Source organism: Cyprinodon tularosa, unplaced genomic scaffold (genome assembly GCF_016077235.1).
Source record: "Cyprinodon tularosa strain WSP-4 unplaced genomic scaffold, ASM1607723v1 ctg1265, whole genome shotgun sequence".
NCBI classification, from domain to species: domain Eukaryota; kingdom Metazoa; phylum Chordata; class Actinopteri; order Cyprinodontiformes; family Cyprinodontidae; genus Cyprinodon; species Cyprinodon tularosa.
This window is the reverse complement of record NW_024038076.1, coordinates 11,830-26,656: the sequence shown is the minus strand read 5'-3', so window position 1 is coordinate 26,656 and position 14,827 is coordinate 11,830. Positions and strand designations below refer to the sequence as shown.

General features: G+C 49.3%; 1 protein-coding gene across 1 annotated transcript in view; it reads left to right on the top strand.

Moving 5' to 3' along the window:
* The window catches only part of clcn6 (chloride channel 6), a 46,300-nt gene extending 31,693 nt beyond the window's left edge, over positions 1-14,607 (top strand). The window contains exons 16-23 of the mRNA XM_038276725.1: positions 1,209-1,365; positions 3,052-3,158; positions 3,248-3,434; positions 4,812-4,975; positions 12,130-12,286; positions 12,360-12,467; positions 12,559-12,684; positions 12,765-14,607. Coding sequence (XP_038132653.1) covers positions 1,209-1,365; positions 3,052-3,158; positions 3,248-3,434; positions 4,812-4,975; positions 12,130-12,286; positions 12,360-12,467; positions 12,559-12,684; positions 12,765-12,845 — 1,087 coding nt within the window. The 3' untranslated portion in view covers positions 12,846-14,607. The remainder of the gene's footprint in view (positions 1-1,208; positions 1,366-3,051; positions 3,159-3,247; positions 3,435-4,811; positions 4,976-12,129; positions 12,287-12,359; positions 12,468-12,558; positions 12,685-12,764) is intronic.
* The last annotated feature ends 220 nt before the right edge of the window (positions 14,608-14,827 follow it).

The following is a 14,827-nucleotide window of genomic DNA, read 5'->3' as shown; positions in this document are numbered from 1 at the left end:
TTGAATCTCGGCTAGAAGCTTGAATCTAGAAGCTTGAATCTAGAAGCTTGAATCTAGAAGCTTAAATCTCGGCCAGAAGCTTGAATCTAGAAGCTTGAATCTAGAAGCTTGAATCTAGAAGCATGAATCTAGAAGCATGAATCTAGAAGCTTGAATCTCGGCTAGAAGCTTGAATCTAGAAGCTTGAATCTCGGCTAGAAGCTTGAATCTAGAAGCTTGAATATAGAAGCTTGAATCTAGAAGCTTGAATCTAGGCTAGAAGCTTGAATCTAGGAGCTTGAATCTAGAAGCTTGAATCTAGGCTAGAAGCTTGAATCTAGAAGCTTGAATCTCGGCTAGAAGCTTGAATCTAGAAGCCTGAATCTAGAAGCTTGAATCTAGAAGCTTGAATCTAGAAGCTTGAATCTAGGCTAGAAGCTTGAATCTAGAAGCTTGAATCTAGAAGCTTGAATCTCGGCTAGAAGCTTGAATCTAGAAGCCTGAATCTAGAAGCTTGAATCTAGAAGCTTGAATCTAGAAGCTTGAATCTAGAAGCTTGAATCTAGAAGCATGAATCTAGGCTAGAAGCTTGAATCTAGAAGCTTGAATCTAGAAGCTTGAATCTAGAAGCTTGAATCTAGGCTAGAAGCTTGAATCTAGAAGCTTGAATCTAGAAGCTTGAATCTAGAAGCTTGAATCTAGGCTAGAAGCTTGAATCTAGGCTAGAAGCTTGAATCTAGAAGCTTGAATCTAGAAGCTTGAATCTAGAAGCTTGAATCTAGAAGCTTGAATCTAGAAGCTTGAATCTCGGCTAGAAGCTTGAATCTAGAAGCTTGAATCTAGAAGCTTGAATCTAGGCTAGAAGCTTGAATCTAGAAGCTTGAATCTAGAAGCTTGAATCTAGGCTAGAAGCTTGAATCTAGAAGCTTGAATCTCGGCTAGAAGCTTGAATCTAGAAGCTTGAATCTAGAAGCTTGAATCTAGATGCATGAATCTAGACGCATGAATCTAGAAGCATGAATCTAGGCTATATTTAGCCAGCCTAGCAGACTGATGAGGCTCAGATGAGAAGATTAAAATGTCAGCACGCGTTGCAGAACCTCAGCAGACTCTGGCTCCCCCTGCTGGCCGTGAGATGACGGTCAGAGCTGGACCTTTCTCTGTGGTTTCATGCAGCCTGCTGGCGCCTGCAGCTTTACTGGTTCTAACTGGGTTTGTCTCCTCGGCAGGAAGCTGGGCCTGCAAATCTACTCTGGGACCTTCGCCCTTATCGGAGCCGCCGCCTTCCTGGGGGGCGTGGTCAGGATGACCATCAGCCTCACAGTCATCCTCATCGAATCCACCAATGAGATCACCTACGGGCTGCCCATCATGATCACTCTAATGGTGCTGATGCTGCTCGTCCTTTCAGGCCGTACAGAAATGATTTCATGTCCAAAGTTTCTGCATCTTAAAGTGTTGCTTTAAGTGTTGATTGGTGGAGAAGCCGTGTCGGCCCGCCTCTTTAAGTTCCTCTGCTGTTTATGGCAAACTGTCAGTGAAAAAATTATAAAGCTGCTGAATCATTTCAGGGTTTTTAAGATTTAAAGTCCATTGTTTCCCAAACGCTGCCAGTCTGAACCTCCTGATGAGATCAGGTCCAACGACCGAGCAGCAACTTGCCTTCAGATCATTTCATCTATTTAGATAAGAAGAAGATTTACCAAATGAAGGCTTAGGTTCAAGAATTAAATATACTAAAATGATTGGTTGGGTGTCAGGGCCTGAAATAAGATGATTGAATTTTTATTTTCTAATTTTTAATGTAAATCCTTCTATTCCATTAGCGAATTGCCTTATCTGCTCAAATCAAGGGAAAATATTCGTTTTTCAAGAAAATTAGACCTACAAATATTTCAGCTTTGCTTAGCAGATAGAAGCTTAAAGGTTAAAGTTCAGAGAGGAAAGTTAGGAACACTAATGCTGCGTTTAAACCAAAGGCTGAATCAAACTGGTGGAGCCGCTTCGACGCTCTGGTTGTTTATCTCTTCTGCTCTGTTCACTGCAAAGACAATCCATTAAAATGTCCAAATGTCCCAAATTAGGTGTATTTCCCCTTAATGTGAGCAGGTAAATAAGATGGTTTGCCATCGGAAGGAGGATTTTTACTCTTCAAATAAGGTCATTAGATAATATGCAATTGAAATAAGGAAATGCAGTGTTTTCTTATTTTAAGTGTAAATTCTCTTGTTCTATTGGCAAAATGTTTCGCTTACCTCCTCAGTTCCAGAAAAAGCACTTATTTTAAGAAAAAAAAGTATCTAGATTTAGATTTTTTCCAGTCTAGCTTCAAGCTAGATAGCAGCTTGGAATAGAACAGAATAGAATAGAACAGAATAGAATAGAATAGAAAATCCCTTTATTGTCCCATAATGGGGAAATAGTGGTTTTACAGCAGCAAAAGGTTATAGTAGAAGTGGTAATACAATGTGGACCTTAGAATAGTGTGTAAAAATAACAGATAGGAAACAAATAAAATCCTGTAAAGTGTTTTATATATAAAACTGGAGAATAAATAACCAATTAGCAGCTATGGACATTTTTCCAGTAATTTGAAAATAGAAGCAACATCAGAGATGTGCAGAATGACAGCAGCAGGTTATTTAACTGACTGAGGTAGAAACTGAGCAGAATCAGTGGTTGAAGAAGTTGAAGGTACCAGCAGGGGGTTCTGAGCTGGGGGAGGGGGGGGGGGGGGGGCTGATCAAACTGGTTCTGGCCTGAAACGGTCTTCAGGCGTTTTCCTCTGCTGTTGTTCTCCTGCAGCTCATCCTCCATCTTTTTATTGCTGTTCTTCCCTGATTTTCTTCCTCAGTTCTTCCTGCACACTTCTTACTAAAAAAATTTATTTTTTTACTGTCTAATCTTTTAATTCTGCATGCTAGTAAAGCACTCTGTGAGCCCAGATGTCTGTGAAAGGAGCTTTATAAATAAAGCTTTACTTTCTTCAGCTTCAGGCAGAAATGAGAAATGTTTGAGTTAAAGACGATGATGGTTGTAAATGACGAGGCTGACCTGCTGTTTGACCTTTAGGTGGCTAAATGGACCGGAGACTTCTTCAACAAGGGCATCTATGACATCCACATCCAGCTGAAAGGAGTCCCTCTGCTGGAGTGGGAGACGGAGGTGGAGATGGACAAGTAAGGCGGCTTTGGAGGAGCAGGACTCCTCAGGTGTCAGAATGATGACAGGGAACGATTAAACGTCCTGACGTCCTGTGTCTCTGCAGGCTGACGGCCAGCGACATCATGGAGCCCAACCTGACCTTCGTTTACCCCCACACCCGGGTCCAGTCTCTGGTCAGTATCCTGCGGACCACCGTCTACCACGCCTTCCCCGTGGTCACAGAAAACCGGCAGAACGAGCAGGACTTCATGAAGGGCAACATCCTGATCAGCAACAACATTCGCTTCAAGGTGCGCCGCTTCGCCGCTTCGCCGCTTCGCCGCCTCCACTAATGTTCCTTCTTCTTCTGACGTCTTTAAATTCTTCAAAGGAATTTCTCTGGATAAAGAAAACCTGCTTTTCTGATATTCAGTTTATTAAGCTGATGGATGGGAGGAAGGAAGCCTGATGATGGTCAGTAACCTCTGACCCCCCCGACTCAGTCAGACATGTTGGAGGTTTCAGCCTTATACTTCAGCTCCAGTGTCTGTACAGGATTTAGGTCCAGACTTTGACTAGGCCGCTCCAGCTTCCTTCCCGTTCCTCTGTTGCTAATCCAGCCAGCAGGCTGCGCTCGGTGGGACCAGCCCAGCGGTGAGCCTCCCTGTCAGCTTTACCGCTCCGGTCCAGGCAGCACCGGTTCTCTTCACTCCACAGAAGTCGATTTACTGATGCCTGGTGTCGCAGTTTTCCTTCAGCAAGGCGCCGTTTTACCAGATTAACGTGGTTTAAGCTAAACCCTGGCTACCTGAGCTGCTGATAAATGATGTTGGTACAAATGAATGATCCATCTTCCATCTTTACCTCAGTCCCAGTCAACTTTCAACCAAGAAATACGTCCGTCCTGGGTCATAGTTGTCTTTTATTTCATCTTTGATCACAATCGGGGGAGTGGTGGTCTAGTGGTTAGGATATAGAGCCTGAGGTTGTGAGTTTGGTTCCCACAGACTGCCACTCTGGGTCCCTGAGCATCAGAAACGCGCGTGTTGCTTCATTTCTGATGCTTGTACAAATTTAGTTCTGACCTGGCTGAAGCACCTTTGCTGCTCTAGCTGCGCGGTGGGCGGAGCTACTCTATCCTTTCTCTGCCTGGAACAATGGCAGCTATATTAGCTGTGATCAGCGGGTAGAAAGTAGTTAGAATCTATGTTGAAGTGAGAAAGTCCTCCTGAAAACATGGTCTGTGCAGTCAGTTCATCCAGATTACCATCCTGCCTTCAAAGATTATTTCTCTGTGGGAGCCGCTCAGACCCCCACATACCGGCGCTGCGCTGTCACTGGGAATCCCCAGCAGCAGCTGCCTCAGGCCCCCACATACCATTTTTGTTCCATTTTTATTTTCATTTGACAGAAAAACGTTTATAAAGAAATGATCTGAGAAGTCGTCTTGATGTTTGCTGAGGTTAGTTTGATGTTCCAAACAAGGTGGGTTCAAAGTCAGGCCTGCATCTACAGCAGGAAGGACGGCGCCCCCTTCAGGACTGGAGTTGGACGTCCGCTTATCTGAAAGTCATAACCAGGAGGAATATTTCAATAGGAATGATGGACATCAGTGATGTTTAGCTTTCAGTGAATCTCTGGGCTCCTTTCAAGCATCCAAACAGAAAATGTGTTTTTTTTACCCCCAGAAAACCAACATAGTTTCCCGTGCGGCGGAGCAGCGGCGGCGCTGCCAGTCCATGAAGTCGTACCCGTCCAGCGAGCTGAGGAACATTTGTGACGAGCAGAATGCGGCGGGGGCGGAGCCTGCCGAGGAGGGGGAGGACCTGCTGCAGCAGATGTTGGAGAGAAGGTAAAGATGGAGATCAGTCCGGTTAGAAGCTCTGAGGAGGCTTTACAGCATATTTGATTTATTTACAGAATTCACAGAAATACTCAGTACTAATATATTACCAGCAGGGGGCAGTCAAACTGTTCACCAGAACTCAGGTAATGGGCGGAGCTTGATGTGGAAATATTCAGTGAGTTTTAATTGGTTGCATTGACACAATAAAAACAGAACTTAAAGCTTTTAAATCTGACAGAAATGGATCCTCCTTCTAAGACGTCGGCTTAAAAAGTCCCGCCTCCTTTTAATGGAACATAGAAAATAAAAGTAACGGATCAAGTTTGCTTAATCTGAACTCACCTTTTAGATAATTCATCTGAACATTGTTTGGATCGTTCTTTAGGTAATAATTAGAGTCGTTAGGAAATGGCTGTTCCACCCATTTCTCACTAGTGGTGCCCGACTTTACACCAGTGAATTATTTCCCATTGAGTTGGGAAATAATTCCCAACTCAATGGGGATGGACGTCTGTGTCTTCAGCAGGCGTAGAGCTAACAGAACTGGCAGCGTTGCGAGGCAAGGGCTCAAACATGTACGGCTGGAAGCCTTCTACACCAAACCAAGCTTCTGCCGCCCTGGCGTCCTCTTCCACAACATCTTCGTCCCCGCTTTCCTCCTCTAAATAAAAAATGGATGACGGAGGAGACTCATCCACGACCTCCGACACTAAACTCTCCTCCTCTTGCATGTTTCCGCTGTCCATAGCATTCCTTGACAGCGTCGTTTCTAAGTCACCAATTTAGTGCTACTTGGTCCCAATGGAATTTCCCATTGGGAACCTGCTAGCACTAAGATGCTAACTGGTTAGCAAGATGCTTCCGACAAACCGGCCACAATCAAACTTGCTTGCGAACCTTCCGCTACAACAATCACGCCCCCTTGATAATCGACCAATCACAGTCACTTTATTCAGTCGGGTAAAGTCGTGCACCAACAGTTGGAACGGCCGCTTCCCTACGACTTTAAAATGAATCCTAAAGCATACAGGGAACCAGTGTAATGAGGCTGAAATTGGGGTAATTTGCTCATATTTACGAGTTCCAGGTAAAAGTCGTGCTGCAGCGTTTCGCACTGAGCAATATTAACCTCCAAATAAAGTGCGTTACAGTCATCTGGGCGGGATTAATGTCTCAAAGATCTCTGGAGAGAAATGGGCTTTATTTTGGCCAAATGTTTTCACTGAATTAAACTTTTCCTCACAGCTGCCTTAATCTGGCGATGGAATTTAAGATCAGCATCCACTTTGACACCAAGGGTTGATGGTACGGACTTCCTGTACTGGGCCAGGTAACCTCAGTGAGGGAACCTCAGGTGTGCCGTATCAGAACAATCCTAGTTCTATTGTCCTCAATGCTTTTATCAGCAGAAATATTTGAACACTGTTGAGTTAGCCTTTCTCCTGAGGAGAAAAATACAGGTGAGCTAAAGCAGCCAGCTGACTGGCAGTAGGCAGCAAAACGCTGGGAGGCTGTTTGTTACATGATAAACTTTTAAAACTTTTAATTTATTTTGGTCCGTCTGGTTTCAGGCACGCTCCCTACCTCAGGTTTACTTTCCGTCTGGTTTCAGGCTCGCTCCCTACCTCAGGTTTCCTTTCCGTCTGGTTTCAGGCACGCTCCCTACCTCAGGTTTCCTTTCCGTCTGGTTTCAGGCACGCTCCCAACCTCAGGTTTCCTTTCCGTCTGGTTTCAGGCACGCTCCCTACCTCAGGTTTCCTTTCCGTCTGGTTTCAGGCACGCTCCCTACCTCAGGTTTACTTTCCGTCTGGTTTCAGGCTCGCTCCCTACCTCAGGTTTCCTTTCCGTCTGGTTTCAGGCACGCTCCCTACCTCAGGTTTCCTTTCCGTCTGGTTTCAGGCACGCTCCCTACCTCAGGTTTCCTTTCCGTCTGGTTTCAGGCACGCTCCCAACCTCAGGTTTCCTTTCCGTCTGGTTTCAGGCTCGCTCCCTACCTCAGGTTTCCTTTCCGTCTGGTTTCAGGCACGCTCCCTACCTCAGGTTTCCTTTCCGTCTGGTTTCAGGCACGCTCCCTACCTCAGGTTTACTTTCCGTCTGGTTTCAGGCTCGCTCCCTACCTCAGGTTTCCTTTCCGTCTGGTTTCAGGCACGCTCCCTACCTCAGGTTTCCTTTCCGTCTGGTTTCAGGCACGCTCCCTACCTCAGGTTTCCTTTCCGTCTGGTTTCAGGCTCGCTCCCTACCTCAGGTTTCCTTTCCGTCTGGTTTCAGGCACGCTCCCTACCTCAGGTTTCCTTTCCGACTGGTTTCAGGCACGCTCCCTACCTCAGGTTTCCTTTCCGTCTGGTTTCAGGCACGCTCCCTACCTCAGGTTTCCTTTCCGTCTGGTTTCAGGCACGCTCCCTACCTCAGGTTTCCTTTCCGTCTGGTTTCAGGCACGCTCCCAACCTCAGGTTTCCTTTCCGTCTGGTTTCAGGCTCGCTCCCTACCTCAGGTTTCCTTTCCGTCTGGTTTCAGGCACGCTCCCTACCTCAGGTTTCCTTTCCGTCTGGTTTCAGGCTCGCTCCCTACCTCAGGTTTCCTTTCCGTCTGGTTTCAGGCACGCTCCCTACCTCAGGTTTCCTTTCCGTCTGGTTTCAGGCACGCTCCCTACCTCAGGTTTCCTTTCCGCCTGGTTTCAGGCAGGCTCCCTACCTCAGGTTTCCTTTCCGTCTGGTTTCAGGCACGCTCCCTACCTCAGGTTTCCTTTCCGTCTGGTTTCAGGCACGCTCCCTACCTCAGGTTTCCTTTCCGTCTGGTTTCAGGCTCGCTCCCTACCTCAGGTTTCCTTTCCGTCTGGTTTCAGGCTCGCTCCCTACCTCAGGTTTCCTTTCCGTCTGGTTTCAGGCTCGCTCCCTACCTCAGGTTTCCTTTCCGTCTGGTTTCAGGCACGCTCCCTACCTCAGGTTTCCTTTCCGTCTGGTTTCAGGCACGCTCCCTACCTCAGGTTTCCTTTCCGTCTGGTTTCAGGCTCGCTCCATACCTTAGGTTTCCTTTCCGTCTGGTTTCAGGCACGCTCCCTACCTCAGGTTTCCTTTCCGTCTGGTTTCAGGCTCGCTCCCTACCTCAGGTTTCCTTTCCGTCTGGTTTCAGGCACGCTCCCTACCTCAGGTTTCCTTTCCGTCTGGTTTCAGGCACGCTCCCTACCTCAGGTTTCCTTTCCGTCTGGTTTCAGGCACGCTCCCTACCTCAGGTTTCCTTTCCGTCTGGTTTCAGGCACGCTCCCTACCTCAGGTTTCCTTTCCGTCTGGTTTCAGGCTCGCTCCATACCTTAGGTTTCCTTTCCGTCTGGTTTCAGGCACGCTCCCTACCTCAGGTTTCCTTTCCGTCTGGTTTCAGGCTCGCTCCCTACCTCAGGTTTCCTTTCCGTCTGGTTTCAGGCACGCTCCCTACCTCAGGTTTCCTTTCCACCTGGTTTCAGGCACGCTCCCTACCTCAGGTTTCCTTTCCGTCTGGTTTCAGGCTCGCTCCCTACCTCAGGTTTCCTTTCCGTCTGGTTTCAGGCTCGCTCCCTACCTCAGGTTTCCTTTCCGTCTGGTTTCAGGCTCGCTCCCTACCTCAGGTTTCCTTTCCGTCTGGTTTCAGGCTCGCTCCCTACCTCAGGTTTCCTTTCCGTCTGGTTTCAGGCACGCTCCCTACCTCAGGTTTCCTTTCCGTCTGGTTTCAGGCACGCTCCCTACCTCAGGTTTCCTTTCCGTCTGGTTTCAGGCACGCTCCCTACCTCAGGTTTCCTTTCCGTCTGGTTTCAGGCACGCTCCCTGCCTCAGGTTTCCTTTCCGTCTGGTTTCAGGCACGCTCCCTACTTTCCGTCTGGTTTCAGGCACGCTCCCTACCTCAGGTTTCCTTTCTGTCTGGTTTCAGGCACGCTCCCTACCTCAGGTTTCCTTTCTGTCTGGTTTCAGGCACGCTCCCTACTTTCCGTCTGGTTTCAGGCACGCTCCCTACCTCAGGTTTCCTTTCTGTCTGGTTTCAGGCACGCTCCCTACTTTCCGTCTGGTTTCAGGCACGCTCCCTACCTCAGGTTTCCTTTCCGCCTGGTTTCAGGCACGCTCCCTACCTCAGGTTTCCTTTCCGTCTGGTTTCAGGCACGCTCCCTACTTTCCGTCTGGTTTCAGGCACGCTCCCTACCTCAGGTTTCCTTTCCGCCTGGTTTCAGGCACGCTCCCTACCTCAGGTTTCCTTTCTGTCTGGTTTCAGGCACGCTCCCTACTTTCTGTCTGGTTTCAGGCACATTCCCTACCTCAGGTTTCCTTTCTGTCTGGTTTCAGGCACGCTCCCTACTTTCCGTCTGGTTTCAGGCACGCTCCCTACCTCAGGTTTCCTTTCCGCCTGGTTTCAGGCACGCTCCCTACCTCAGGTTTCCTTTCCGTCTGGTTTCAGGCACGCTCCCTACTTTCCGTCTGGTTTCAGGCACGCTCCCTACCTCAGGTTTCCTTTCCGCCTGGTTTCAGGCACGCTCCCTACCTCAGGTTTCCTTTCCGTCTGGTTTCAGGCACGCTCCCTACCTCAGGTTTCCTTTCCGTCTGGTTTCAGGCTCGCTCCCTACCTCAGGTTTCCTTTCTGTCTGGTTTCAGGCACGCTCCCTACCTCAGGTTTCCTTTCCGTCTGGTTTCAGGCACGCTCCCTACCTCGGGTTTCCTTTCTGTCTGGTTTCAGGCACGCTCCCTACTTTCCGTCTGGTTTCAGGCACATTCCCTACCTCAGGTTTCCTTTCTGTCTGGTTTCAGGCACGCTCCCTACCTCAGGTTTCCTTTCCGTCTGGTTTCAGGCACGCTCCCTACCTCAGGTTTCCTTTCCGTCTGGTATCAGGCACATTCCCTACCTCAGGTTTCCTTTCTGTCTGGTTTCAGGCACATTCCCTACCTCAGGTTTCCTTTCCGTCTGGTTTCAGGCACGCTCCCTACCTCAGGTTTCCTTTCCGTCTGGTTTCAGGCACATTCCCTACCTCAGGTTTCCTTTCCGTCTGGTTTCAGGCACGCTCCCTACCTCAGGTTTCCTTTCCGTCTGGTTTCAGGCACGCTCCCTACCTCAGGTTTCCTTTCCGTCTGGTTTCAGGCACATTCCCTACCTCAGGTTTCCTTTCCGTCTGGTTTCAGGCACGCTCCCTACCTCAGGTTTCCTTTCCGTCTGGTTTCAGGCACATTCCCTACCTCAGGTTTCCTTTCCGTCTGGTTTCAGGCACGCTCCCTACCTCAGGTTTCCTTTCCGTCTGGTTTCAGGCACGCTCCCTACCTCAGGTTTCCTTTCCGTCTGGTTTCAGGCACGCTCCCTACCTCAGGTTTCCTTTCCGTCTGGTTTCAGGCACGCTCCCTACCTCAGGTTTCCTTTCCGTCTGGTTTCAGGCACGCTCCCTACCTCAGGTTTCCTTTCCGTCTGGTTTCAGGCACGCTCCCTACCTCAGGTTTCCTTTCTGTCTGGTTTCAGGCACGCTCCCTACTTTCCGTCTGGTTTCAGGCACGCTCCCTACCTCAGGTTTCCTTTCCGTCTGGTTTCAGGCACGCTCCCTACCTCAGGTTTCCTTTCCGTCTGGTTTCAGGCACGCTCCCTACCTCAGGTTTCCTTTCTGTCTGGTTTCAGGCACGCTCCCTACTTTCCGTCTGGTTTCAGGCACGCTCCCTACCTCAGGTTTCCTTTCCGTCTGGTTTCAGGCACGCTCCCTACCTCAGGTTTCCTTTCCGTCTGGTTTCAGGCACGCTCCCTACCTCAGGTTTCCTTTCCGTCTGGTTTCAGGCTCGCTCCCTACCTCAGGTTTCCTTTCCGTCTGGTTTCAGGCTCGCTCCCTACCTCAGGTTTCCTTTCCGTCTGGTTTCAGGCACGCTCCCTACCTCAGGTTTCCTTTCCGTCTGGTTTCAGGCTCGCTCCCTACCTCAGGTTTCCTTTCCGTCTGGTTTCAGGCTCGCTCCCTACCTCAGGTTTCCTTTCCGTCTGGTTTCAGGCTCGCTCCCTACCTCAGGTTTCCTTTCCGTCTGGTTTCAGGCTCGCTCCCTACCTCAGGTTTCCTTTCCGTCTGGTTTCAGGCTCGCTCCCTACCTCAGGTTTCCTTTCCGTCTGGTTTCAGGCACGCTCCCTACCTCAGGTTTCCTTTCCGTCTGGTTTCAGGCACGCTCCCTACCTCAGGTTTCCTTTCCGTCTGGTTTCAGGCACGCTCCCTACCTCAGGTTTCCTTTCCGTCTGGTTTCAGGCACGCTCCCTACCTCAGGTTTCCTTTCCGTCTGGTTTCAGACACGCTCCCTACCTCAGGTTTCCTTTCCGTCTGGTTTCAGGCACGCTCCCTACCTCAGGTTTCCTTTCTGTCTGGTTTCAGGCACGCTCCCTACCTCAGGTTTCCTTTCCGTCTGGTTTCAGGCACGCTCCCTACCTCAGGTTTCCTTTCCGTCTGGTTTCAGGCACGCTCCCTACCTCAGGTTTCCTTTCCGTCTGGTTTCAGGCACGCTCCCTACCTCAGGTTTCCTTTCTCTCTGGTTTCAGGCACGCTCCCTACCTCAGGTTTCCTTTCCGTCTGGTTTCAGGCTCGCTCCCTACCTCAGGTTTCCTTTCCGTCTGGTTTCAGGCTCGCTCCCTACCTCAGGTTTCCTTTCCGTCTGGTTTCAGGCACGCTCCCTACCTCAGGTTTCCTTTCCGTCTGGTTTCAGGCTCGCTCCCTACCTCAGGTTTCCTTTCCGTCTGGTTTCAGGCTCGCTCCCTACCTCAGGTTTCCTTTCCGTCTGGTTTCAGGCTCGCTCCCTACCTCAGGTTTCCTTTCCGTCTGGTTTCAGGCTCGCTCCCTACCTCAGGTTTCCTTTCCGTCTGGTTTCAGGCTCGCTCCCTACCTCAGGTTTCCTTTCCGTCTGGTTTCAGGCTCGCTCCCTACCTCAGGTTTCCTTTCCGTCTGGTTTCAGGCTCGCTCCCTACCTCAGGTTTCCTTTCCGTCTGGTTTCAGGCACGCTCCCTACCTCAGGTTTCCTTTCCGTCTGGTTTCAGGCTCGCTCCCTACCTCAGGTTTCCTTTCCGTCTGGTTTCAGGCTCGCTCCCTACCTCAGGTTTCCTTTCCGTCTGGTTTCAGGCTCGCTCCCTACCTCAGGTTTCCTTTCCGTCTGGTTTCAGGCTCGCTCCCTACCTCAGGTTTCCTTTCCGTCTGGTTTCAGGCACGCTCCCTACCCCAACCTCTGCCCAGACCAGTCTCCCAGCGAGGAGTGGACCATGGAGGAGCAGTTCAGGCCGCTCACCTTCCACGGCCTCATCCTGCGCTCCCAGCTGGTTAGCCTTCTCATCCGAGGCGTCTGCTACGCCGAGAACCAGTCGGTCAGTCAGACGTTCAAATGTCAGAATTTCTCCATTGATGGTTTCTAATCCCTGAAGTCTCGTTCTGATGCAGAGCGCCACTCAGCCCAGGCTGTCGTTCTCCGAGATGACCGAGGATTACCCTCGTTACCCAGATATCCACGAGGTGGACCTGGCGCTGCTCAACCCTCGGATGATCGTGGTACGATCCGATACCCCCCCCCCCCCCCCCCCCCCCCCCAGGGAATAACGGCTAAGAATCCACTTTCATTCTGATTTCCCTCCGTTGCCAGGACGTCACGCCCTACATGAACACCAGCCCGTACACCGTGTCGCCAAACACCCGCATCTCCCAGGTCTTCAACCTGTTCAGAACCATGGGCCTCCGCCACCTGCCGGTGGTGAATGCTGTAGGAGAAGTAAGTTTCCTTCCAAACCGGCGGCGCCTCGGCGGCGACGGCGTGTTTGTCGTGTCTCAGACTCTCCGTCTTTGTTTCAGATCGTTGGGATCATCACCAGACATAATTTAACCCACGAGTTCCTGGTGGCCAAACTGCGACAGCACTACATCACGGTTTGACCCGACGCCACGCCGCTTCGACCTCCAGGCTTTAGTTCCGCAGAGCGGCGGCTTTCAGAGCAGAAGACCTTTTCCTTACTGCAGAGATTTTTAGTTCCACCAACTAAGAGATTTAATCATCAATAGATTCACTTTGGGGCAACTTTTAGCTTCGGCAACAATAAACCAAGAAGGTTCTGATCTCCAGAGATAAGCCGGATAAACATGGAGGCGTTTTAGGGAAACCATGGAAACCAACATTCCCAGCATGGTTTATAAAACGCCAGACTGTAGAGATCGGAGCGGAGCGAGGCTGCAGTTTATCCAGACCAACCATCAATGAATCATGTCAGTGATTTATGGTCCATCAGCGTTCAGCTACCGATCATCTCCTTTCTGACCAACGCTAGAGCTGCTAGCGGAGCTCCGCCTCCTCACTACAGGGACGCTTCTGATTGGATCTGTTCAGAAAAGACGATTTGCAAACAGCTGGTGAGTTTATAACGGCACAATGATTTATAGGATGGTTGAACTTTATTGATTTCACATTGGAGTGGCAGTCTGTGGGGGCGGGGCTCAAACTCAGAACCTCTGGATTCCATAACCACTAGGCCGCCCCTCCCCCTTCATCCTGAGGTCATCCAAAGACTCCAGCCGCCTCCAGCAGGTGTGGATGGACTTCTTAAGGACCTTCAATCCTTCAATCACCTGATGCTTTAGTTCAATGTTTTTTTTTGTGTGTGTTTTTGAGTCTTTGGGGAATACTGACGGTTATTCATTCATTCGCCTTCAACACATCAACCAGGCGGCGACAGAAGTAAAGCCCTGATCACACCGGCTGCGTCCGACTCTCTAATCCTCCAATCCGATGTTTTTCTCCACGTCTCACTGATTGCATATAGAGAAGCTCCGACTAGTCAGGATGAGCAGATCTATGCAGAACCTTCTGTCTCTGTGCTACAAACACTAAAACCATTTCCCACATCTGACTGGAACAGATTATTGTTCCGGTCAGATGTTGTTAAATAAAATCTACCACTGCATTCTATAAAGCAGAGCTCTACTTAACGAGTCTGTGCAGCATCTAGAACCAGAACAGATAGAGAATGTTCATCTATTAAAAACATAATGAGATTTACGCCTAAAGAAAATAAAAACGCAGCAATAAACGGTGTGGGACGGTTTCCATGGCGACAGAGAGGTGATTCTCAGAGAGAAGTTAGAGAGAGATCCGCTGCGCTGAGCTGCTCTGTCTGCTCCTTCTGATTCTGGAGGATCTCTACTTTATCCGTTTCTGTCCTCCTGATCTCCCATCATGAGGAAAGTTTCTGTTTAATGTTTTTGCTCCAGTCTGTCCTGTTTGCTATAGACGCTATGAGCGACTCCAGACTGACTCTTTCCCCTCAGATTAACAGATTTCATTTAGTATTTTCCTCCAAAGCGGATGTTTTAACCACGTCTTTTCCTGTCAGACCCATCAAATTGCTGCTGAATTGCTGCGTAATCTGACTAACATAGACCTGGGCTCTATCAGTCGGAGCTACGCTGCCCCCTGCAGGAAACCATCCCCATTGACTATCAATGACCGCTAAACGCCGCCGCCTCTGAGGCTCCATTTTCTGTTGGATCGGACGCAGAATCTGATTTGTTCTGTTCTGGTCGTTGGGAAATCATAAATGTTAAATCATTCTGGCTTAAACATGTTTATAAATGTTCTCTTTATCTGACCAGATTGACCCAAAATTTAGAAAATTTCTATTTAAAATAAAATCTGTGTTTTTTCCGTTATCTCCTGCAGGCCAGTTAGTTCTCCGTCAGCCTGAACACCTAAATTCGGCCAATCATATATCAACGGTCATCTGTCAATCAAATGTTTTCGGTCATAGCATCTTGATTCATGTGTCGCAGCTAATATACGCAACGGTTGAAACCAGAATCCTTTCCTTTCCCATTGAGTTGCGTCCCAGTGTTCACGGGGATGGACGCCTGTGTCTTCGGCAGGC